Source organism: Eschrichtius robustus, chromosome 1, assembly GCF_028021215.1.
Source record: "Eschrichtius robustus isolate mEscRob2 chromosome 1, mEscRob2.pri, whole genome shotgun sequence".
Classification (NCBI taxonomy): Eukaryota; Metazoa; Chordata; class Mammalia; order Artiodactyla; family Eschrichtiidae; genus Eschrichtius; species Eschrichtius robustus.
The window spans coordinates 74,407,186-74,431,800 of NC_090824.1; the positions used below are offsets into that span (position 1 = coordinate 74,407,186).

The window sequence follows — 24,615 nt, forward strand, 5'->3', positions numbered from 1 at the left end:
GTTTCTTGAGGTAGGCTTGTATTGCTATAAACTTCCCTCTTAGAACTGCTTTTGCTGCATCCCATAGGTTTTGGATCATCGTGTATTCATTGTAATTTGTCTCTAGGTATTTTTTGATTCCCTCTTTGATTTCTTCAGTGATCTCTTGGTTATTTAGTAACGTATTATTTAGCCTCCATGTGTTTGTGTTTTTTACGTTTTTTTCCCTGTAATTGATTTCTAATCTCATAGCGTTGTGGTCAGGAAAGATGCTTGATATGATTTCAGTTTTCTTAAATTTACCGAGGCTTGATTTGTGACCCAAGATATGATCTATCCTGGAGAATGTTCCGTGTGCACTTGAGAAGAAAGTGTAATCTGCTGTTTTTGGATGGAATGTCCTATAAATATCAATTAAATCTATTTGGTCTATTGTGTCATTTAAAGCTTGTGTTTCCTTATTAATTTTCTGTCTGGATGATCTGTCCATTGGTGTAAGTGAGGGGTTAAAGTCCCCCACTATTATTGTGTTACTGTCGATTTCCTCTTTTATAGCTGTTAGCATTTGCCTTATGTATTGAGGTGCTCCTATGTTGGGTGCATATATATTTATAATTGTTATATCTTCTTCTTGGATTGATCCCTTGATCATTATGTAGTGTCCTTCCTTGTCTCTCGTAACATTCTTTATTTTAAAGTCTATTTTATCCGATATGAGTATTGCTACTCCAGCTTTCTTTTGACTTCCATTTGCATGGAATATCTTTTTCCATCCCCTCACTTTCAGTCTGTATGTGTCCCTAGGTCTGAAGTGGGTCTCTTGTAGACAGCATATATATGGGTCTTGTTTCTGTATCCATTCAGCAAGCCTGTGTCTTTTTGTTGGAGCATTTAATCCATTCACGTTTAAGGTAGTTATCGATATGTATGTTCCTATGACCATTTTCTTAATCGTTATGGGTTTGTTTTTGTAGGTTCTTTTCTTCGCTTGTGTTTCCCACTTAGAGAAGTTCCTTTAGCATTTATTATAGAGCTGGTTTGGCAGTGCTGAATTCTCTTAGCTTTTGCTTGTCTGTAAAGCTTTTGATTTCTCCGTCGAATCTGAAAGAGATCCTTGCCGGGCAGAGTAATCTTGGTTGTAGGTTCTTCCCTTTCATCAGTTTAAATATATCATGCCACTCCCTTCTTGCTTATAGAGTTTCTGCTGAGAAATCAGCTGTTAACCTTATGGGAGTTCCCTTGTATGTTATTTGTCATTTTTCCTTTGTTGCTTTCAGTAATTTTTCTTTGTCTTTAATTTTTGTCAGTTTGATTACCGTGTGTCTCGGTGTGTTTCTCCTTGGGTTTATCCTGCCTGGGATTCTCTGCACTTCCTGGACTTGGGTGGCTATTTCCCTTCACATGTTAGGGAAGTTTTTGACTATAATCTCTTCAAATATTTTCTCGGGTCCTTTCTCTCTCTCTTCTCCTTCTGGGACCCCTATAATGCGAATGTTGTTGCGTTTAATGTTGTCCCAGAGGTCTCTTAGGCTGTCTTCATTTCTGTTCATTCTTTTTTCTTTATTCTGTTCCACGGCAGTGAATTCCACCATTCTGTCTTCCAGGTCACTTATCCATTCTTCTGCCTCAGTTATTCTGCTATTGATTCCTTCTAGTGTGGTTTTCATTTCAGTTATTGTATTGTTCATCTCTGTTTGTTTGTTCTTTAATTCTTCTAGGTGTTTGTTCTTTAATTCTTCTAGGTCTTTGTTAAACATAACTTGCGTCTTCTCGATCTTTGCCTCTGTTCTTTTTCCGAGGTCCTGGATCATCTTCACTATCATTATTCTGAATTCTTTTTCGGGAAGGTTGCGTATCTCCACTTCATTTAGTTGTTTTTCTGGGGTTTTATCTTGTTCCTTCATCTGGTACAAAGTCCTCTGCCTTTTCATTTTGTCTGTCTTTCTGTGAATGTGGTTTTCCTTCCACAGGCTGCAGAATTGTAGTCTAATTTGTTTATTTATTTACTTATTTTTGGTTGTGTTGGCTCTTCATTGCTGCACATGGGCTTTCTCTAGTTGAGGCGAGCAGGGGCTACTCTTCGTTGTGGTGCATGGGCTTCTCACTGCGGTAGCTTCTCTTATTGCAGAGCATGGGCTCTAGATGCGTGGGCTTCAGTAGTTGTGGCATGGGTGCTCAGCTGTTGTGGCACACGAGCTTAGTTGCTCCACGGCATGTGGGATCTTCCCAGACCAGGGCTCGATCCCATGTCCCCTGCATTGGCAGGAGGGTTCTTAACCACTGCGCCACCAGGGAAGTCCCAGCATCACTCTTAAGTAAATGTAATGTGAATGTTCTTTGGGCTCCAGTACATAGCTGTGCTCTGAGTGACATTCCTCCCCCTGTAGAAGTTCTAGAGGCCGCTAAGGGGGAGGAGACATCTGATTCTGGTTTTCTAGGTAGCGGCTTCCTAGAATCAGGGCAAGGCATTCCTCTCCTTCCCATCCCGTAGCGCTCAGTTTTGGTTAGCATAATTCAATTTTTTTTCCATTTTTATCTTTGTCATTTTAATTGGTCAAAATTAAGATTGTTGATGGGGAGAGCTCAAGTTTTATAAAACGAGAACTCTTGTCCCAATGCCAACCCTCACCATCTACTATGGCAGCTCCATGGAAGGACACGTTATCCAAGAACCAGTGGAGACAGGAAGTAGTCAGACCGTCGAAAAGGGCTGTTGGTCTTGCACCTCCCACCCTCCACGTGGGGTGATGGGGAGAGGCACATACTGTGGAAATGTCAGAATGAAAGCTGGAGAACCAAAGTGCTCACTCATCTCCACTGCGGTGTTTTCTAAGAACCTTAGTGGAACTTTGACACTCCTCATTCCTGAGAAGATGGAATCTTTTCAGTAACATCCACCGCCCTTTTCCCTGTGGCAGCAGCCATTCCTGGTTCTGAGAAGTGCCTAGCTATCTCCCCACCACCCTTTTCGGCACCTTAAAGACCAAAGTCAAACCTTGTTTTTCTCCCGTATTGATTGTTTTTCTAACCCCTCGAGCTAGTTTTATAACCTTCTATTGCTCTCTTCTTGGCTGGCTTTAAAATGCCCTACAGATGACTCTCCTGATTAATTCCTACCAGACAAGGAGTTTACTATTACCTTTCAGCACTATCAGCACTCCCATCTCACGTTTAGTGTGGCAGGTGAAGGGTCAGTTGACAGGGTGACTGTGTCCTGAGTCCTGGGATGCTACCAGGAGGCCCTTTTAGTCCCCACTGACCCAACATCTATGCACAGCACACATGGGGACAGGTTGAGGACAGAGGAGGGCTGAAAGGTGTCCTCTCATTCCAAGCCTAGGACTTTAAATAAAAATACCAAAAAAGGAAAAGCCTTTAAGAACTGGTGGCACCTGGGATCTCATTTTTCTATCTCTCTTTGCCTGATGTTTAGATCACAAACTTGAACATGAGGGATTGTTTCTTTTAGCTTCACTTCTATATGCAGCCCTGTTCTGTTGGGATAGAGTTAGCACTAGGGGAAAGAAGGCCTGTTTGAGACATAAATGTGCCTCCTTCCCATCGGAATCTAGCTGTGGCCCCAGGCCCTCCGATTTCGTATTTCAGTCTCACCGCTTGGCTGTTCTTATGCTCCTCCTGGGCCCTTCCCTCTCTCATTACTCATCTCACGCAGCAATTTTTTAGTTTGAAAAGGAGCAGCATATTCTGTGTCCCGAAAGAATGAAATACTACTGCTTTTAGGATGTGAATATTCTCTTCTCTTCCCCTTTGACTGAATTTTGGTTTAGAAGTGAAAGTTTCAGGACTGGATTGAGGTTGAGTTGTAGTTGAGATCCGAAAGTCAGTTTTCAAAATTCGAGCATAAAATCGTATACTCTGCATCTTACTCAGCCCAGAACTTGTTCCAAACCACTGGAGAGAGGGCATTCTTTTTTTTGGCTGTGCTGTGCAGCATGCAGGATCTTAGTTCCCTGACCAGGGATCGAACCCGAGCCCCCTGCAGTGGAAGCTCAGAGTCCTAACCACTGGACTGCCAGGGAGGTCCCCAAACCACTAAAGAGAGATGGTGGGAATTTGAGGTGTCCTCAGAACACTGTCAAATCCAACTGGCCTCAGCTGGCTGCCAGCTCTGTATTTCGACCTGGATCTATTTAATCTCTGCTTCTTCCCTCAGGCCCTCATTAGTTTGGTGGGGTGGGGCACGAAGAGGGAGCTTTCAAAGCACCTATCCCGCAGACCCTGATCCCTGGACTCATAAGAAGTGGACAAAGGAAAGCTTAGAAAGGAACATGTCAGGAGCTGCCTCCACACTCCTGCTCCTCCCCCGCCCGACACACACATCCTAGTAGCCAACATTCAGTCCCTGGGGCTAGCCTCACCTCTCAGGAGCACACCATCCCCTTGCACACAGAACAGAAGTGGATTAGTGGAAAGAGCCCTTGGATTAAGCATCAGGAGACCGACTTCTAGATCCAGTTTTACCTACCGGTAGCTGTGGAATTTGGAGAAAGCCACTGAACCCCTCTGTGTCTTAGTCTCTGTGTTTGTAAAATAGAGAGAAACGCCTGTACTTCCTCCTCCTCCTGATTCCATGAGGTGGTTGTGAGGGGCACATGAGACAATGGAGGGAAGCGACCTTTGGAAGAATATAGTGCTGAGGCTTTGCACATATTACACCCCGACAAACCACTTCCAAACTACCAGGGCTGTTCTTATAGGGCTATTTCATGCTCCGCACCAAGGGTGGGGCCGTGTGTCTGGGGTAGAGGCCAGCCTCCAGGGGTGCTGTCCATACTCGTGGGTCTTGAAGACCCCCAGGCACAGGGTGTGACCACAATCTGTCCAAAGGCATTACCCTTCAGCTAATTTTTAAAGCTTTCTTACTGGCAGCCGGTCTCAGAACAGCCCATTTTTTCCAGCCCTTCCATTTCCAGCCAGCCTTAAGTAAGGCCTCTGTCACCACCTTGGCTGAACTACGTTCAGCCCAGTCAGTTCAATCTGCACCACCACTTACTACTGTGTGGACTTGGGCAACGCGCTTGGTATCTCCGAGACTCAGTTTCCTCCTCTGTAAAATGGGAGAAATGGTATCTGACTCCGTAGGCTTGTCCGGAGGATTAAATGACGCATGTAAAGTACCCGACCAAGTTCCTGGTCTCTACGTGTCCATTGTCTGCTCCTCTTTCTCCTACTTCTAAGGAGAATTATTGCTAGACATACCTGCCTGGAGGGGATTAGCGCATCCCCAAGGCATTGCATCAGATCAAAGGTGAGAGCGCCCCTGCAGGTGCTGGTCCTGCCAACTGTACTGACTGTACCGTCTCCCCTGGTACCCTTGGTGCCTCTTGCAGGGAACATCATTGGCTCCGGAATCTTCGTCTCACCCAAAGGTGTGCTGGAGAACGCCGGCTCTGTGGGCCTCGCTCTCATCGTGTGGATCCTGACGGGCCTTATCACAGCTGTGGGAGCCCTGTGCTATGCTGAGCTCGGGGTCACCATCCCCAAATCTGGAGGTGACTACTCCTACGTCAAGGACATCTTCGGAGGCCTGGCTGGGTAAGAGGATGTGCGGGGAACCGAGCAGTCCCGGAAGCCGAGGCCCGGGCTTTCCAGCATGCCGAAGAGCGCTAGAGCTTGGGATTCCTCTCTTGCCTCAAAGTCATGGTTGCCAGTGCAGCCTGTGTCCCCTTGATGCCCCTGAGAGTGGCAGAGGAACCAGGCTGTAGTTTTAATCTCTGTTTAGGGTTTTTTGTTTTCTGTTTTTCTTTTTTTTTGCTGCGCCATGAAGCTTGTGGGATCTTAGTTCCCAGACCAGGGATCGAACCTGGGCCCTTGGCAGTGAAAGCATGGAGTCCTAACCACTGGACCACCAGGGAATTCCCTTAATCTCTGTTGACCTTAGTGGGCAAGATTCTATGAGTGAGAACAAGTAGAACTAAATGACAACTCTGATTGGAGATGCGCGGGGAAAGCACATCACAAAAACAAAGCCCTTTTATCCTGACAAATGAGAGTGACCACTAAGGTACGGGGTACTTTTCACGTTACCGAGGATAACGGTAACCCTGATTCCAGACCCTGATCTTGAATTTCCTCAGCCCCTGCAGCCCTGTTACTGAAGAGCTCAACCCTCACCAAGGGGCCCAAGGGCGTGGAGGACACTTCCCCCTCAAACCCCCAGCCGATGCCTCCCCTTGGCACTTGCTTAAGTGGCCACACCTTTAGCATGCCCTGGCTGTGAAGATTCTGGGGTTGCAAATTTTCTTTTCCACCAGTGGATGCTGGGGGCCAGAGTGGTAGAGAAGAGATGATGAAATGATGAAAGGCGCAGGGAGAGAGAAAGGACACCAAGACATGTGTCAATACTAGTTGAAACAGCTTTTCATCGTTAAACCAATTTACCGTCATTGCAGAGGGCTAGGTGTCTCGTCTGAGCGGTGGCTGGGTTCCTCAGCATCCCTGAAAACAAAAAGGAACTGCACCCCTTTAGCCCACCTGCCTCTCCTAACACTGCCCAGTGACTTGCCCGGGCTTCCCTGATGGCTTCTGAATCCCTGCCCTGCCAGGCAATGGGAGCGGTGGTCTTTATTGGTGTCTTGGCTCAAGTCCTGTCCCATTCCCCCTCCAGGTTCCTGAGGCTATGGATTGCTGTGCTGGTGATCTACCCCACCAACCAGGCTGTCATCGCCCTCACCTTCTCCAACTATGTGCTGCAGCCGCTCTTCCCCACCTGCTTCGCCCCAGAGTCTGGCCTTCGCCTCCTGGCTGCCATCTGCTTATGTAAGTGCCATCTGGGCCTTGCTTTCAGGATGGCGCCTTCTAGCCTTCCTCGTGGTCTACACATCTCTGGTTCTCCTTCCTCTCCCTCTTTCTTTCCTCCCCTCCTTTTTTTTCTTCCTTGTTACTTTTCAGTTTCCGATTTGCATGCTGTGGACAAATGGATTCCACATATGATTATCTGGTGTTTAAAAAAAAAAAAAAAAAGAAGAAACTTAAGTATTGATAGTTGTTCACAGGCACAGTAATTTTCTCTGGCAGGGTTCTTTACATCAAATAAAGTACTTCCACCTGTATCATCTGACCCGAGCCTCACAACAAATCCATAAGGTAAGCTGGGCCAGTATTACAATTTTCCTAGAGCAGAAAAGGAAACGGAGCCAGGAAAGTGAATTAGCCAAGGTGATTCCTTCTCTTTCCAGCGCACACACCACGCTGGAGACTCCCTGCCTCTCATGGGAAGAGTTTTCTGGCCTCTCAACCTGCCAGCTCACATCTTAAAACTCTCTGGGAGGAGAGTGCAAAGGTGTGAGTTGGGAGAAAACAAATAGCATGTCCATGGTCCCCGCCCTTGATGAGTTTTCTGTCTAACTAGGCAGAAAAGCCATATAGACAGATTCCATGGTTAGGATTCAATTGCAGTAAAAATTCCGAAAAGGGGAAAAGATCTCTGTGAGCTGGAATAGGTTAGAGAGGCTTTATGGAGAAGTTTGGCAACCTGTATTTCTAGGAGGTCTCAACACTTAATCTCTGATAATCAGGGATCTCAAGGGATTGGGGTATGTTCTACCTTTTAGCCAAAAACTAATTTCTAAAGTAAATATTTGGACTTTTTCAGAGGCTCCACTTCTAGAGTCAGCTCAGTCCCTGCCTTCCCACACCTTCCAACACACATCCACCTAGCTGAGGGCAGTGACCACCACCTAGCTGAGGGCAGCGACCATCCTGGTCACACTCTGTCCCAGGTCTTGACACTTCCTTCTGTCCTGCTGGTGGGAAGGGGAGGGGGGGGGTCACTCGCCCACCCAGGAGCTGGGGTGGGACCTGAGGGGTGTGTGCCCTCACTGGCAGTGGTGTGCAGCCCCGGGATAGACGCCATCATCTAGGCAAGTGGCACTGTGGAGCCAACATACTTGTTTGGAGCGTACTCCTTGTGCCAGTTGGGCCTGCTCATGGATCTGGAGGCAGAGGGATGTGGGCTCCAGAACCGGGCTTCCCGAGCCTGCATCTCCACACCACTTTCTAAGTGCAGCCAGTGCTTGGCCAGGTCACCGGCCCACCTCCCGTGAGATGAGGCTGAGATCTCACGTGTGCTGTACGCTGCTGTGGCAAGGATTGCCCAAGGCAAGAGTGTTCTTAGCACAGCATCGGGCACCTCGTGATCCTGTCGTGTAGTCACCGAGGGTGGTCACGAGGATAGTCACTTGGTCCTTGCTTGCTGGCTGGATCTGGAGCTGCAGGAAGTGAGAGGAGGGGGAAGGGGGCATGGGAATGCAGGAGGAGTGGCTGTTTCTGCCATCAGATAGGTTAATGGGGGTGGGAAGGGGGACCACAGAGTGCAGGCCACTGCTGTTTCAGCATCTCCTGCCCACAGACACAGTTTCCTTTTTCCTGCTGATGCTGCTAAAGTATCTCAGGCAACAGGCCACCCTTACCCTCCAACTATAAATCAAGAACCCTGAGGCTGTTCAGTCCTCCCCTAGGATAGAAACCAGGCCACAGGGTAGAGTTCCCCGGGCAACTAGACCCCACGGCTTCCTTTGCATTCCCCAAACCCGCCACGTCTAGGTAGGTGACTCCTTGAGCAAAAACCCTCTAGAGTTTTGGAAAAGATCGGATGAGAAATGGGAATGGCCGGATGCTGGTGGAGAGGCAGAAAGAACCTGCTGTAACTGGCTTGCCTTCTCAGAGCCTGAAGGGAGTGAAGGGGGGAGGAGAGCGAGAGAGAAGGAACTGCAGATTTGGCTCCAGCTTATGCAACTGCAGCTGCCACTTTGAGTTATTCTATTATTTAGGTCAAAGCTGATTATTCACTGCTGAGTCAGCAACATATCCCTAGCCACCAGGCAGTAAAAAAAGAAAGTCTTTTATATTTTAATTAAATGAAAAGCCTTTCTCCCTTCTCCAGAGCAAGTATGTTAGTGGGAGGAGGGAGTTAGGAAGCAGGGGAATGGGAGGGATTAGAACTTAGTTTTGGTACCTTCCTTTTGTGATTTGCTTGGGTATTTCTCTTTTCTTTCTTTCTCTCTCTCTCTCTACCCCTCCCCCTCCCTTCCTCCCTCCCTCCCTCCCTCCCTTCCTTCCTTTCTTATTTCATAAGTAAGTGACTATATTCTCTAAGTAAGAGTCAAGTAATATATAAAGAGAGTTGACCAGGAAAGCGTCCTCTCATCTTTACCCCTCTCCCCTGCCCAGGAGCCCTGGTAACAGTGGATAGGTATCCTAATAATTCTAAGTAAAATGCACCTCTCAGCACACACATCTGGGTATATAGACATACATTTTGACAAGTTATTTCTGCAGCTTGCACTTTTATCCTTCAGCCACATCTTGTGGCTACTACCTGAGTTTCTAGTTATAAACAAAGTGGTCCCAGTGACACAGAAGGAGCGCCAGGTGTTCTGGGGTCCCCCATTTGTATATCCTGCTCCCTAACTATGGGTTTTCCTTCTGTTTGTCCCCCCTCTCTTGGGGACTGGGTCACCTTTCACTCGGGCAGCTCCCGACCTCCTTCCTCTCTTTTGGGGCTGGGGTCACATCCAGCATCTGAATTAGAATCTTTTCTTCTCATTCAAGTCCCCCTCTTCCTGAATGCCTTGTACAAAAGAAGCTCCTTCTCCTTTCTTGCCCTGAGGAGAAAGGAGTACCCTGCATGCATTTCACAAGCAAAAAAAAAAAAAAAAAAAAAAAAATGCTTCTTATCTTGTTTTCTATCTTTCTGCTATGATTCCGAAGAGGCTAGTTTTCCAGGGCTTCAGATTTCTCCTCCTTCCTTGAGTGATTTGGAAGGTTAAGGATTTCACTGTAGGTATTACTTTTAACCCTGAGTTGCTTTGCAATTCCTCTTCAGGAAGTTTCCAGATGCATGATGCATGATGCTTTGGTAGATACCTGTGTGTGTTGTTTTGCAAATCTCTTACAAATTAATCCCTTGACATCAGAGTGTTCAACAGTCCTTCCTAACTTCTAAATCCCTTACTCTCAGTTCATTTTCCTTTGAGGTTTCATATTCTCGAGCCCCAAACGTCTCATTCCCATGCACTAAACATATCACCTCAGGTACCTGGACAGTGTTGCCTTCTTGCCCTCCCCTGGTCCCCAAAGAGTGCTGTGCGTGTCTCATCAGCCTCGTATATATTGTTGAGAAGGAAGAAATTTTTCTCTACCCTTCTAGGTTCTTCTGGCTGGTCTAAGAATTAAATTGACATGAGACAGATTAACGAGAAAAAATCAAACAAAAGTTTAATAACAACTATACTTAGAAGAGACCCAGAAAAACTGAGTAACTCGCCAAAATAGTCAAAACCCTCACCTTAAATACCACCTTCAGCTAAAGACAAAAGAGAATGTTGGGGTAGAGGTTTGGGATTTCAAAGGGAGGAAGGTAATTGACATGAAAATGAAAAGCAAATGTTTGGTAAAAAATGTTTGCTGAGCCATGTGGAGACAATGGGGCAGAGAGTGGACTCTAATCTTTAATCTCCCCGCCACCCAGCCCACATTTTGCTGATATCTCTGGTGATAGCACTACTCCGGGAACAGGTCCTCTATCTAAATTCTTTTTAGGCAGTTGTGGGGGAAGGGCAAAATTTCTTCCTGAGTCTTTTGGGCCTTGATTGTTTTCACCTTGAAATACTCTGCATGCCAGAGACATTTTGGGGTGGCACATTTTGGTCCCCTACAGTCTCGCCTTCGAAACTTCTAGAATTGTCACAGTCCAAAAGTTGAGTTGATAGATTGCTTTATATCTCGTCGAACGAGTCTCTTAGTCCTGACAATAGGTCACTTCAGTTACTCGTTTCAGGAGGTGGGGATGCAGGTGGGCACTCAAAGTTAGGCCTACAGGGTATAAGCAACCAGGTATTTAATAAGAGGCATTTCTGTGGACACAAAGAAAAATAGAGGTTAATGGTTGAAGCAAATTATAAACCCAGTGTCTGAGTCCTGAGAGTTGCCAGCTGAGATTTCTAGATGTTAGGCTCAAAGCATCTTTTGCAGTTTGAAATCTCTTGTGATGTCATCTGGTGTTCAGGTAAACTTCCTGAATGGCTTACAAAGCAATAGGCACAAAGATTGTCTAAACGTGGGTTATTGTGGTGATCTTGCTTAAGTTTATATCAGGTTGTTCAGTTACAGTTTGTAGGGCTTCAAGAAAAGGACAGCTTTAGTTCTCGACAATTTCAAGTCAAAAGTGAGAGAAAAATTGAAAATGTAAGCTTGGAGAGTTGTAGCCAAATATTTGAGGACACTAGAAGAATTCAGGATCCAGTCCAGTTTACAGGTAGAAAAACAAAACCTCAAAGAAGATTAACAGAATTAGAATCTAATATCCGTAAGCATGTATTATAGTTTCTGTTGAAACATAATTTTTTATCTCTCAAATCACCTTCATCTTTACCAAAGATAGCCAAATTAAGACTCATTTGTTTGTAAAATAAATTTAATTTTATTAAACTTGGCCTGATTGTTTACATAAGTCCAGGCCTTTTAAAATATGCTTTGCTGGAACTGTTCATAAGGAATTGCCAGATTGAACTTTTAATTGCCTCTCGAGGCCAGGAAGCCACACCAAGGACATGACATTAGATTCACCCTGTAATACCTATGAATTTGGGTGAATTTTTCTCTCCTTGAGGTTCCCAAAATTACCTTGAGGTTCTTGTGCCTGCCAGGAAGGAACTTTCCTTACTCACCTGGTAAAGCTGCTGGGAACCCGGAAGGCAAGGTACGAGGTTGTTTTTCCAAGGGGCTTTATGGCTCCATGAAGTCAACCTTAGTTCTTTAAAGCTGTCTGGTCACATCTAATTCTATGTATGTCTCTCTCAAATATGACAATCCAGTCAAAGCCCTGGTAATATAACCAATATTTCTTTTTTTTAAAAAAATATTTATTTATTTATTTATTTTGGCTGTGCTGGGTCTTAGTTGCAGCACTCGGAATCTTTGTTGCGGCATGCGGACTTCTTAGTTACAGCATGTGGACTCCTTAGTTGCAGCATGTGGACTCTTAGTTGCGGCATGCGTGCGGGGTCTAGTTCCCCAACCAGGAATTGAACGCGGGCCCCCTGTGTTGGGAGCTCAGAGTCTTACCCACTGGACCACCAGGGAAGTCCCATAACCAATATTTCTAATTGTATCATGTTATAAGGAGAACAGATTCTTACTGAACTTATACAAATAACTATATTGCCATGAAAATAAGAGTACTCACTGAGTTTCCAAATTTTAGAGACATCAGGTAGGGAGAAAAAAGATAATTGTTTCATCTTTGTTAAGCAGTTATAAACTGTCATACCAGTAGTTTTTTGATTGGCAAACTTATGAATGCATATCATAATTTCTAAACCATACATTTCCTCATAACATAATGCTTTTTTTTCAATGTGGTACAAGACATGTTTTTAATAAATGTAAACTTCTTTAGTTTTTCTGTAATAAGACAGAAGTAGGTAAATTTAGACTTCTTTAGCGGTTAATGTTTCAGTATTTTATCTTATTTGGAAGTGGTCTAGACATTCAGTGAATCCCCATCATTTAACTTAGCAAAACTCCCAAGTTTTAAATTACTAAAAGATTTGGAGAAACCATTTTTAAGTGGACATACCATAAAACATAATAATTATTAAAGAGTTCACCTAAAAACTGTTATCCCATTTACATTTATTTAATTTACTTGTTTCCAACAATTAATGTTTAGATTACCCAAGAAAACTTCCTGAGACGTTAGACAAAGTCAACCATCATGCCAAGCTATTTTTCTTTTCTTTTTTTTTTAAAATTAATTAATTTATTTATTTTTGGCTGCGTTGGGTCTTCATTGCTGCGCGCGGGCTTTCTCTAGTTGTGGCGAGCGGGGGCTACTCTTTGTTGCGGTGTGCGGGCTTCTCATTGTGGTGACTTCCCTTGTTGCAGAGCTCAGCTCCTAGGCATGTGGGCTTCAGTAGTTGCAGAACGTGGGCTCAGTAGTTGTGGCACGTAGGCCCTAGAGTGCATGGGCTTCAGTAGTTGTGGCATGTGGGCTCAGTAGTTGTGGCGCACGGGCTCTAGGGCACGCAGGCTTCAGTAGTTGTGGCTCGTGGGCTCTAGAGCGCAGGCTTAGTAGTTGTGGTGCACAGGCTTAGTTGCACCATGGCATGTGGGATCTTCCCAGATGAGGGATCAAACCCGTGTCCCCTGCACTGGCAGGCGGATTCTTAACCACTGCGCCACCAGAGAAGTCCCTGTACTTAATTTTCTTTAAGCCAACTAAATGGAGCTCTTTTACAAATTAATTTTGGCAATACCGCTTGGAGGTAGAAAATACCACACATCTATAACACATGTATATAGACATATACAAACACGCAAACAGACACAGAGACCCCAAAGTCCCACTTCAAAATTTCAGCCATGAATTGGGTACAGTTATAGAAAATCCACTCAACTGGGTTTCTGGCAGGTGGAACAAATCAGGGTCACCTGTCTAAGTGGATTTCCAAGGAAAAAAGAAACTGCAAATCCATCAGTTAATTACCATACTGAGCTCCTACATTGAGTGGAGGTGAGGCATTATTTATACAGAGTGTTGGAAGTGATTAAAGGCTAGTGAAAAGATGGGTGTACAAACAAATAATTACAATATAATGTGATGACAAAAGAATGTACCACACAAGAGAAAGGTGCTTCAGAGTTGGGACAGGAGTGCTAGGGAAGGTTCCCAGACTGAGCTGAGTCTGGAAAGGTAAGTAGGCAGTCTCCAGGTGGGCATACAATAGAACAGCCAGCTAGAGGGAAGAGCATAGGTAAGACTTGGAGTCAAGAAAGAAATGACTCGTTGGAGAAAAGCAAGTACTTTTGTGTGGGTCAGGCCTAGGAGAGAGACGGGAGATAAGGCAGAAGAGGTGAGTATGAGCCAGATCGTAAAGGATTCTACATATCATGCAGAGAAGAGCAGACTTCATCCAAGGAACCACCGAAGGAGTTTGTGCAGAGGAGTAACATGATTAGTTTCACATTTGAGTGAAGAAGACCGTGACACTTGAAGCAGGGAGACGAGTCAGCAGGCTAATAAGCATTCTTTCCAGGCCAAAGAGGTGGTGGCCCAAAATAAAAACGAAGTTACAAGGTGACAAAAACAAGAAAGGATTAGAAGTAGAATCAGCCGGCCGTGTCGACTGATCGACTACTAAGAGGGAGAAATCTAGTTGATCTACAAATCAAAATTAAAGAAGTTTCAAATGAAATATGTTTCTACTTAACTGTCTCCAGCATTTGTGTTGAGCAGTTACCAATGCTTTCTCTCTATTTCTGCCTTCCACGTCCTCTCCAAATCCCTGAGATGCTGAGCAGGTCTTTGGTTGGAAGTCTTCCTCAGGGTGGTTACCCCAGGATGCTGGTCAAAAGCCCGCTCTGGAACAGAAGGGGAGTGGGACCCTGGGGAAGCCTTATATAAATGAGAATCACAGCACTTTGTTCATTCAGCAAACATTTATCAAGGGCCATGATGTGCTCGATACTGTTCTTGGCCCTGAGAATTGAGGCATGAGATAGCTGGAATTTTTTAGGCCTGGGCTGGAAAAGTAATGAGTAGGAACTAAAGGGGGCTCCCCCAGGTAGCACAGCATGCTGTGTCCTGTCTCCCCTGCTTTCCCTGTGTCTTCCGTTTTTCTCTTCTCCCCCACCCCAGCTCAGGAGCCGTGTTTAGCTAATGCTGAAGAATTACTCAGCTCTTGGAAATTGCTGAGCTGGGTGTTTGGGCTTCTTGGCTGAACTAAGTACTGGATGGTGATTCAGCAGAAACTTCAGGTCCAACAACTGGCAGGGAGGGATCAGGATAAGAAGGAAGGGTAAGAGGAGCCAGGAAGGGAAGGGAAGGGGGTGGGGCAGCACAGGCAGGCGCTTAGCTGGAAGTGTCCGGGTCGAGCTGTGTGAATCAGGATGTCCAGAAGCTCCAGAGCATCTGTGCACCCCTCCTCCGCTGCTCGTTTGTCCTTGGAGGAGAGAGGCCCTTCCAAAGGTTCAGCACATCTCTCCTTAGAGGGCCTTCTTAGATTTCTAAAACATTGCCAGTGCTTCAAGATGAAAAGGGCTGGAGAAGGGAAAACTTGCTGTAGTCTGGTAGGTAAGATCTGTTTCAGAGCCCCACTGTGCACCTTACAGGAGCTGGAATCAGGGCTTAGTTTATAGGGAAGAGCTGCTTTGACTTTGTTGTTGTTGTTGCTTTGTTCTGATGTTTTTGTCTTTCACCAGTCAAGTTATTTATTCATACAATAATGCCAGCCTTTGTTGTGGGTAGGCAGAGACTTGAGACTTTATAACTCGGCTCCTGATCCCATATGAAAAATGTCTTGGCCCTGGGTGAGCCCGGAAGGATTCTAGAGAGCTGGCTCTGTGTCTCTACTCCTACCTCAATTTCCTCCCAGGCTCTCTGAGGTCTATGAGGAGGAAAGATAGCTCAGGCTGGCCTGTGTGGGCAGAACTGGAACCTTATCCAAGTCTCAGGATTGTGTGCCTTAGAACTCAGATAGGGCTCCGGTGTTTTCTTTGCCTATCAGTGCCTTCTGGCAGCCGGCAATGGTTACCTCCTAGATCTGGAACCGGCTGAGGTTAGGCAGGCTAAGGGAAGCAGCGTTTCCACAATTAGAAACACGTGCCCAGTTCCTTCTAAGGAGCCGCCTCCAGCCTATCACAGAGCCAAGTGCTGCCACACCCGCCGCGGCAGGCGGCGAGCTCACGCGCTGCTGGGTGCAGGCACCACCCTGAGGACTGGTCGGAGGGGCATCGCCTCGCCCCTTTTGCTCCAGGTCCAGAGGGAGGGAGTCAGGGGGAGCTGGCCAGAGCATGGCAGAAGGCGGAGAAGTGCATGCCCCAGCAAAAGGGGAGACTAATAAACCAGCGCTTCTGGCTGGTCCATGACCCAGGTGAAATTTATAGCTGCTTCAGAGGGCTGGGGAACTCCATCCCGGAAAGGTGCTTATTTTGAAGCTCTGGAGGGGAACAGGGTGTTCTGATTTCTACCAAGTGGCGTCACTAGCTTCCCTTTCAGCAGCTATCTGCTTTAATACATTCCATCTTTCTTTTTTCTGTCCTGGCCTTCTCTCTCTATTATGCTCCTTTCAAGCTCGCTCTCTCTCACTCGTAATGGTGTGTATTGTTCCTCCTCTTCCTTCCTCCCCCATGTTGTCTCTCATGCTCTCTTTTCCTCTGTTCTTCACCATCTGTCTTTATGGACTTCGGCAAGTCTGGGCATTTTTACTGCCTGTTTTCTCTTATCTGAAAAGACAAAGAAAGCCCTGGTTCTGGAAATGCTAAAGGAAGACAAGCCTTTCCAAGCTGCCTCCAGTTCACTCCTAGGAATGAGCCAGCAATACCAAGAAATCCAAATGGAGTTCCTGTAGTTGGAGGGAAATCTGATGGTGACATTGATAAGGGACCAGAGGAGGGGACACAAGGCAGAAAAGCAAGTCTGCTTGTGGGAAATAATTTTCCAAAACCCTGGGGGCGATGAACACAACGCTCCTGGATCCTGAGGGGCAGCCATTCTGGTCTTCCCCTTTTTCACCTGGCATCTTACTTCCTGCCGCCCAGAAAGCAATGTGGCCAGCATCTTCAGATGACAGACTCAGAGCCCCTAGTGGCACTGTCAGCAGTGACCATAGGTACCACTGACAGGAGCAAGGGAGAGAGAGGATGTAGGAATGGGAGAAGGGAAAGAAGGGTGATGTGCATATGGTACAAGAAAGGCTGGTGTAGTGGCAGAATAAGCAACTGGGAATTGGTGGGGGTGGGGGAGCAGGGGGCCCAAGGGGGGCAGTCCTGTCTTTGGCACTAATAGCGGGGGTCTTTACTCACATATAAGATGAGGTTCTGGGTCTCTCTGACTGCCCATGAGGCTGGAAATGTGCCTCTGGGTACTAGGGTGCAGACCTCTCCCTCCAGTACCAAGAGCTGTCTGCAAATGAGCCCCAACCAGGTCATTCTAATCAGCACTGTTCTTATAACAATCAATCCAGCCTCCTGGGCTTCCCTGGTGGCGCAGTGGTTAAAAATTGCAATCATTGTTGCTTTTGTTGTGGTCATCCATGTACAATGCTTGGTGTCAGTCTATTTATCTCTTGTAAAAATAAAATACAGTGTGTGTGTGTGAAAAAAAAAAAAAAAAGATAAAAGTAGCTAGATAGTGCAGCAACTGCCATGAAGTCTGTACACTGAAGAGAACAGTCTCACATCTAGTTTTCATTTTGTTTTATGTCATATTACCTTATTTATAGCATTCACTGGTATGTTTGTAGAATACAGATGTTTTCAAATGCAAAAAAAAAAAAAAATCCGTCTGCCAATGCAGGGGACACGGGTTTGAGCCCTGGTCCGGGAAGATCCCACATGCCATGGAGCAACAAAGCCCACGAGCCACAACAACTGAGCCTGCATGCCACAACTACTGAAGCCCGTGCTCCTAGAGCCCATGCTCCGCAACAAGAAAAGCCACCACAATGAGAAGCCCGCACACCACAACAAAGAGTAGCCCCCGCTCGCTGCAACTAGAGAAAGCCCGTGCACAGCAACAAAGACCCAACACAACCAAAAATAAATAAATAAAAATCCAGCCCCCTATCCAAATGGCCCCTTCCTGACTTTCACCCGTCAGACCAGACCAGTGTGGTTCATGGAGCAGAAGCTGGCTTGGCGAAAAGAATGAGTTTGGTTTGGGGACCCATGTGGGAAAGTGTTCATTGGCCCTCTGATGAAGACACAAAATGACCCTTTGCCAGCCCAACTCAGCAAGAAGCCAAAGTCTTGTGTCCAGAAGCAAGGGAGGACCTGAAGACGGTCATCCAGTGGTCACTGAGGGATAGCCTGTGCTTTGTGAGCTTTCTCGGGGGAAGGAGAAGAAGCCATGATATGTACCCTGCCCCCAACTCTGCCTAGCATCACTGGTACTTGCCCTCCCTGCTTCATGGGGCTGTCCCACGATGTAAAAACCCTGATATTTACTCCCTAGGGAAGAACAATGGCTCCTGTGCACACTTGGTATTTTCTGACTAGATTTGTTCATCTATCCATCCTCTATTCAGTAAGCGTTAGCACCTACTGTGTGCCAGGCAGATACAGGACCTCAAGATCACCCTGGCCAGCAGAGTGTTGTTAATGGCCGTGTGCACTATTGGCTGCAGAAGAATAGGGAAGTTTCATTCTTCTCTGGGCCCGATGGGTAGAGCAGGCGCAGCAACAACAGCATTCCTTGCTTTCTGTAGGACATTCCGTCCTGCAGAATGGGTGGTGCAACTTTCTTGTGGAGACCAAGGCACAGGGACAAGCTTGAACATCTGGGCTCCTGGTTCAGTGCCTCGGCCTTATGCTTACCAGCCCCATAGTCCCCTAATCCACCTTTGTGCCCACACTTTCAGACAGCTTGGGTTGAAGGACCCCAGAGCAGGTAATTTGTGGATGAGTATCCTCCTGAGAAAAAGATTGAAACAGATGAGAAACTGAGGCAAAGGGTCAGGGATAGAGGAAGAAGCAAGAAGGGAGAAGCAATGCAACAGTGCAAGATAGGTCCTGATGTGTGATACGGCGTCTCCGAGACCCTCCAAACCGTCCCCTTTCCCATCCACTCTGCTTTGCTGCCAGTCGTCAGCATTATCCTGAGCAAGTCGTGGCCTCTTTTTGAGTTCTAGTTTCTTAGCATATGAACAATAAAAATAACCACAACATTTTATACAGCAGCACACAGGTTACAGAGCATCCTCGTGGGATTGAAATGGACCACACTTCCATCTTACAGAGAGGGAGGGGAGGTTCAAAGAGTTTGACTGGCTTGTCCAGAGAGTAAGTGACCATGCCGGGAAGGGCATCATGGCCATTGGGTTCTTCAAGTTCTAAGTTGTCTGATTCTTAGTCCGCCCAGGCTGCCAGGTCCCTCCGAGGGAGCCATCTCTGCCTCCATCCCTCCAATTTGCTCAACCCCACCGGCACCATTACCACTTCACTCCGTATACAAGCTGATCTGAGCTCTACTTGCTTGCTGTGCACTTGAAAAAGACACCAGAAACCCACGTGGTCCTCCACCCGCCAGGTGTTGCCGGGTAGAGGTGAGGGAAAGAGTGATAAAGTCACAGCCCTGGCTCTGTGAAGGTTGTAGGGACTTAAGACCAACCCCACAATCCCCTAATCCAACCTTAAAATTTTCTGAAGGAAGATTTATTTATTTATGCTAATGACTCACTGGTGTTCTGTTTCAAAATGGACTAGAGAGATTGATTTTCAATTGCCTCTTTTACCGATAGTCTTTAATGTATTAATTTAAGGTAAAATTTCCCCCCAAATGTTGTTCCTATTCTTCCCTTCCAATACTCGTAATCCTTGGAGCTCGTGTGCCTCACCTCTGCCACTCCGTGGGGTGAACTCCACCTGGGGAAGCCGCAGAGTGCTGGGCGTCATCCACGACAAGACTGCACACAGTGGGGCCACTCTTTACCGTCTGCCGGGAGGAATGATCTCAGACTCTGGACTCCTGAGTTTGTTCATCTCTTGGCTTTCCATCGTGATATCTTTTTATGGCCTTTGATTGTAGCCTCTGGTCTGTAAAGTTAGGAGACCAACAAAACTCTGGGGGCAGAGAACAAAGGACTCATGTCTGTGAACATTGCGGCACTCCACCTGCCTCGCAAGAGGTTTGTAACTCTTGGGCCTGTGGGTGTCTGTGCATCTGGGTTGCATACATGGGCCTGAAGTTGTATGGACTATGGAGGAGACAGGAGGGGAAGCTGGGATTAGATGAAGGAGGGGTATGGGGAGTCTTTTGCCCTGAATTTTTCTGAGAGGAAAAGCACAGCTTGAGTTACCCTAGGGCGTGCCTGTTTACTACTGTATTGAGTTACGGAGGGAAGGAAGAGGAGGCAGTGACTCTCTAGCCATAGGATATGGGTGTGTGGAAGAGCTGAGATGCTGTCATGTGGTGCATGTGATGTGGAAATTCGCCAACCAGGTCAGCACATTGGTGACCTCACTTTCGCTGCCCGCTCCTAGAGCTCCTCCCTCCTTCCCTCCACTTGGTGTCCTGCAAGGCCTGTGACACACACTCCTTTGGGGTCCCGGTGTGTGCTGCCTGGTTGCCATTTTTTTTTTTTTAATAAATTTATTTTATTTATTTACTTATTTTTGGCTGCGTTGGGTCTTCGTTGCCACGCGCAGGCTTTCTCTAGTTGCGGTGAGCGGGGGCTGCTCTTCGTTGTGGTGCGCAGACTTCTCATTGCGGTGGCTTCTCTTGTTGCGGAGCACAGGCTCTAGGCACACGGGCTTCAGTAGTTGCGGCATGTGGACTCAATAGTTGTGGCTCTCGGGCTCTAGAGCGCAGGCTTAGTAGTTGTGGCGCACGGGCTTAGTTGCTTCGCAGCATGTGGGATCTTCCCAGACCAGGGATCGAACCCGTGTTCCCTGCATTGGCAGGCAGATTCTCAACCACTGCACTACCAGGGAAGTCCCTGCCTGGTTGCTTTTAAAAAGGTTTCCTCTTGAAGGGTATGCCCCCTGCTTTCTGGTCTTTCTGTGTGGTGTCTGGCCCTGTATTCGTTTCCTATTGCTGCTGTAACAAATTACCATAAACTTAATGGCTTAAAACTACACAAATTGGGACTTCCCCGGTGGCGCAGTGGTTAAGAATCTGCCTGCCAATGCAGGGGACACGGGTTCGATCCCTGGTCCGGGAAGATCCCACATGCCGCGGAACAACTACGCCTGTGAGCCACAACTACTGAGCCTGCGCTCTAGAGCCCACGAGCCACAACTACTGAGACCGCGTGCCACAACTACTGAAGCCTGCACACCTAGAGCCCATGCTCTGCAACAAGAGAAGCCACCACAATGAGAAGCCCGTGCACCACCACATCGAAGAGTAGCCCCAGCTCGCCACAACTAGAGAAAGCCCACGCTCAGCAACGAAGACCCAATGCAGCCAAAAATAAATAAATAAATAGATAAATTTATTTTTAAAAAAATTTTAAAACTACACAGATTTATCACCTTACAGTTCTGGAGGTCAGAAGTCCTAAACTCAAGGTGTCAACAAGGCTGTGTCCCTTCTGGAGGCTCTCCTTTGCTTGTTTCCTTGCCTTTCCCAGCTTCTAGAGGCCCTCTATATTCTTAGGCTCATGGCCCCTGTTTCCATCTTCAAAGCCAGCAGCATAGCATCTTCAAATCTCTCCCTCTCTCTCTCTCTCTTTTTTAATTGAAGTATAGTTAATTTACAATGTTGTGTTAGTTTCTGGTGTACAGCAAAGTGATTCAGTTATATGGATACTTTTTCTGATTCTTTTCCATTATAGTTTATTACAAGATATTGGGAAAAAAAGATATTGAATACAGTTCCCTGTGCTATACAGTAGGACCTTATTGTTTATTTTATATATAGTAGTGTGTATATGTTAATCCCAAACTCCTAATTTATCCCTCTTCCTCCCCTTCCCCTCTGGTAACCATAAATTTGTTTTCTGTAAACATACGGAACGCTTCACGAATTTGCGTGTCACCCTTGCGCAGGGGCCATGTTAATCTTCTCTGTATCATTCCAATTTTAGTATATGTGCTGCTGAAGCGAGCACTCAAATCTTTCTCTCTTTCTGACTTCTGTTTTCCATCATCACATTTCCTTTGTAACTCTGACCTTCCTGTCTCCCTGTTATAAGGATTCTTGTGATGACATTGGGCCCACTCAGATAATCCAGGATAACCTCCCCACCTGAAGATCCTTAATCACATTTGTGAAATTCCTTTTGTAAGGTAACATTCACAGGATTAAGATGTTGACATCTTTGGGATGGCGATTGTTCTGCCTACCACAGGTCCCATGAGTTCTGGTGTCATTGTCTGGGGGAGAAGTGAAGGAGAGGCTTCATGACTCCCCAGGGATCGGAGTCTGAGGATCAGAGCTGACCTGGGGTGAGGGGTACCCTCTCTTAGGGAGCAGGAGCTTACCCAACCTCTCCACGGTGGACACGTTCCAGGTCAGCCACAGGATCTGCACTGTCATGGCTCTGACAAGGACTCTGCATCTCTGCCAGTTCTGCAGCTTTTCCAGGGCAGGAAGCGTTGAGCCCACCTCTCCTACTTGGCAGTTGCTAGGCCCTGGGCTCTGGGCAGCTTACGAGATTTCTGAGTTCTGAGTCCCCTCCTCCTGCCTGCCTCATTTTTTTTGTCTCCCTCCCATTACGTTGACAATAAGCTTTTCAAACTGGGCAGATTAAGTAACCAACCCCTGACTTCAGCATCTTCTTGAAGTCTCATCTTCTTGATGAGAAGATGAGACTTTTCACCCACCCCCCACCCCCACCCCCAGCTTTTTTTTAAAGCCAGGAAACAGAAAGAAAAAGAGAGGAGAAAATGCCCAAGAAATACACAGAAGGCTGGTATTCCATGGGGCTGTACCACCTCCATGGCCAGATTATAATGGACAAGGACCATAGTCTTATGCCTTCTTGTTTATTTTGTCCAGCTAGCCCCAAATTATAAAATCCTCTGTATTGCTAGGGTCTTCCCCACCTACAAGAAGCATCTCTGATTTCCCTGGGCTGGGCTGGGGGCTCCTCACAGATGCCTGCCAGGTTCTATGAAGAGCTGTACTGTCACCATATTGCTTTGTGATCATCTTTTAGCTCATCCATCTCCCCTCTTACAGTGTCAACTTCCTGAGAACAGGAAGGGACTTGTGTCTTATTTATAACTCCCCGCACCAGAGTATCTAGCACTTGTAGGCTCTTCATAGATGGTGGCTGGATGGATGGATGGTTGGATGAAAACCTTCACATCTCAAGCTGCAGTGGCCACTGATCCCCATCTACATGTGGCTTCCCTGAGGTCACTGTATCTCAAGCATGCAGAACTCAAGATCAGGCTGGGAAGAGGGTGGGGACATAGCCCTCAGCAACAGAAGGGGCACTGGGTACAGACAGACAGAGGCAGGACGCCTGAGCAGGGCAGGGGCTTGGCAAGTGTTGCCTTCACTCACTGACCTTTCCTCTCCGGATGGAGGCTCGGCTTTCAGCTTGCTGTGAGGGACGCTATCCTGTGGTACCAGGAGACTGAAAGTACCCTTTTTCCCCTCGGTCACATGCTGTGATCACCCAACTGCAGGGCAAAGGGTCAGACAGGGCCTGCAGCCGTTGTCCAAGGAGATTAGTGTCACAGGCAGCCAGTCTCCTCCACCCTAGTCTCAGGATATCTGTTTTATGTCTGAAAGATCCCTGAAAAGGCTAAAGGTCAAAGATTAGTCAAGGGCTGGGTTCTTGTGTGTATAGGCTCAGGCAGGACAGAAGACACCCACAGTAAGTTAATTTGACAAATTGTCCCTTCCTCAAACATCTCGATTCCCCCAGGAACACTGTGGAGAAGTCTTTCTGGCTGCCTGGATAAGGTCCCTTTGTGTTTTCTATGCCAGCACACGGGAAGGTGACCACATTCCTCCTCCCCGCCCTTGCCCTCTCCTCCCCTTGGTGAGGATGGTTTTCTTCTCTGCGTGATGAGGTCATGATCTGGGTCCTTATTCTGTAATCCTTACCTATCCTCGAGCCACAAGGGTGTTGTTTCCTAATCTTCCTTTCATAGATCAGTCTCCTTTATCCTTTAGTCATTATTGTTTGTATCTGTTTGAACTTCTGGGTCCCAGGGGCCTGGCCTTGTACCCAGAGGCCCTGGGGAGAAGTTGAGATTACAGGCCCAGTTGCTTGGAGTGATTTAGGTTGAACTGTTACCAGGCATGTGATCCTGAAATCCTTATTGAATTGAGCAAGATAGGGGCTTCCCTGGTGGTGCAGTGGTTGAGAATCTGCCTGCCGATGCAGGGGACACGGGTTCGAGCCCTGGTCTGGGAGGATCCCACATGCCGCGGAGCAACTAGGCTGGTGAGCCACAACTACTGAGCCTGCGCGTCTGGAGCCTGTGCTCCGCAACAAGAGAGGCCGCGATAGTGAGAGGTCCGCGCACCGCGATGAAGAGTGGCCCCCGCTTGCCGCAACTGGAGAAAGCCCTCGCACAGAAACGAAGACCCAACACAGCCAAAAATAAATAAACAATTAATTAATTAATTAAAATGAATATCTGCTTATAAAAAATATATATATTAAAAAAATATGAAAAAGTCACAGTCCGCCCTCCTAGTCTACAAGGAGACAGAGAAAAAGAAACAGATAATTGTAATACAAAGAAATAAGTGCCAACCTTATTAACAAAGTGGTCTGGGAGTAGAAAGGAGAGACGAACTTTGTTCCTTGCCTACAAAACGCAGCTGATACATCTTACCTGGCAGGCACCTTGTCAGGAATAAATAAAATAATAAAGACTCACGGATCAGGTGACATTTGAGCTGGATCTTGAAAGCTGAGGAGTTTGCCAGGTAGAAACAGCTCAGGGAGGAAGGTTACAGATGGATAATAATGTCAGGTCCTTACCCTGCAGAAATGTTCTCAGAATCAAGTAAGGTTGGAAAGTACTTGAAAAGTAAAAGCACAGTTTCTGGATAAGGTAATGATATAACTTGATCAGCTGTTCAAGTGAAGTCAGAGGCCTGATTAGAGGCTTGAGAAGAGAGGGAGTCTCGTGCTTTTACATGTATGGCTTGTACCCTTGGAGGACTAGGGGGCGTCCTGGTCACTGTTTCAGGGGAAAGGG

General features: G+C 46.7%; 1 protein-coding gene and 2 non-coding genes across 3 annotated transcripts in view; 1 reads left to right on the forward strand and 2 right to left on the reverse strand.

The window, feature by feature from the left end:
- Positions 1-24,615, forward strand: part of SLC7A8 (solute carrier family 7 member 8) — a 55,712-nt gene that overhangs the window by 15,599 nt on the left and 15,498 nt on the right. Inside the window, exons 2-3 of the mRNA XM_068547650.1 lie at positions 5,331-5,535; positions 6,608-6,759. Of these exons, the coding sequence (XP_068403751.1) occupies positions 5,331-5,535; positions 6,608-6,759 (357 nt within the window). The remainder of the gene's footprint in view (positions 1-5,330; positions 5,536-6,607; positions 6,760-24,615) is intronic.
- On the reverse strand, positions 5,783-5,855 carry TRNAS-CGA (transfer RNA serine (anticodon CGA)). Its single transcript has one exon. It is a non-coding gene; the product is annotated as a tRNA-Ser (tRNA).
- Positions 21,448-21,554, reverse strand: LOC137776738 (U6 spliceosomal RNA). The gene has a single exon (XR_011076305.1). It is a non-coding gene; the product is annotated as a U6 spliceosomal RNA (small nuclear RNA).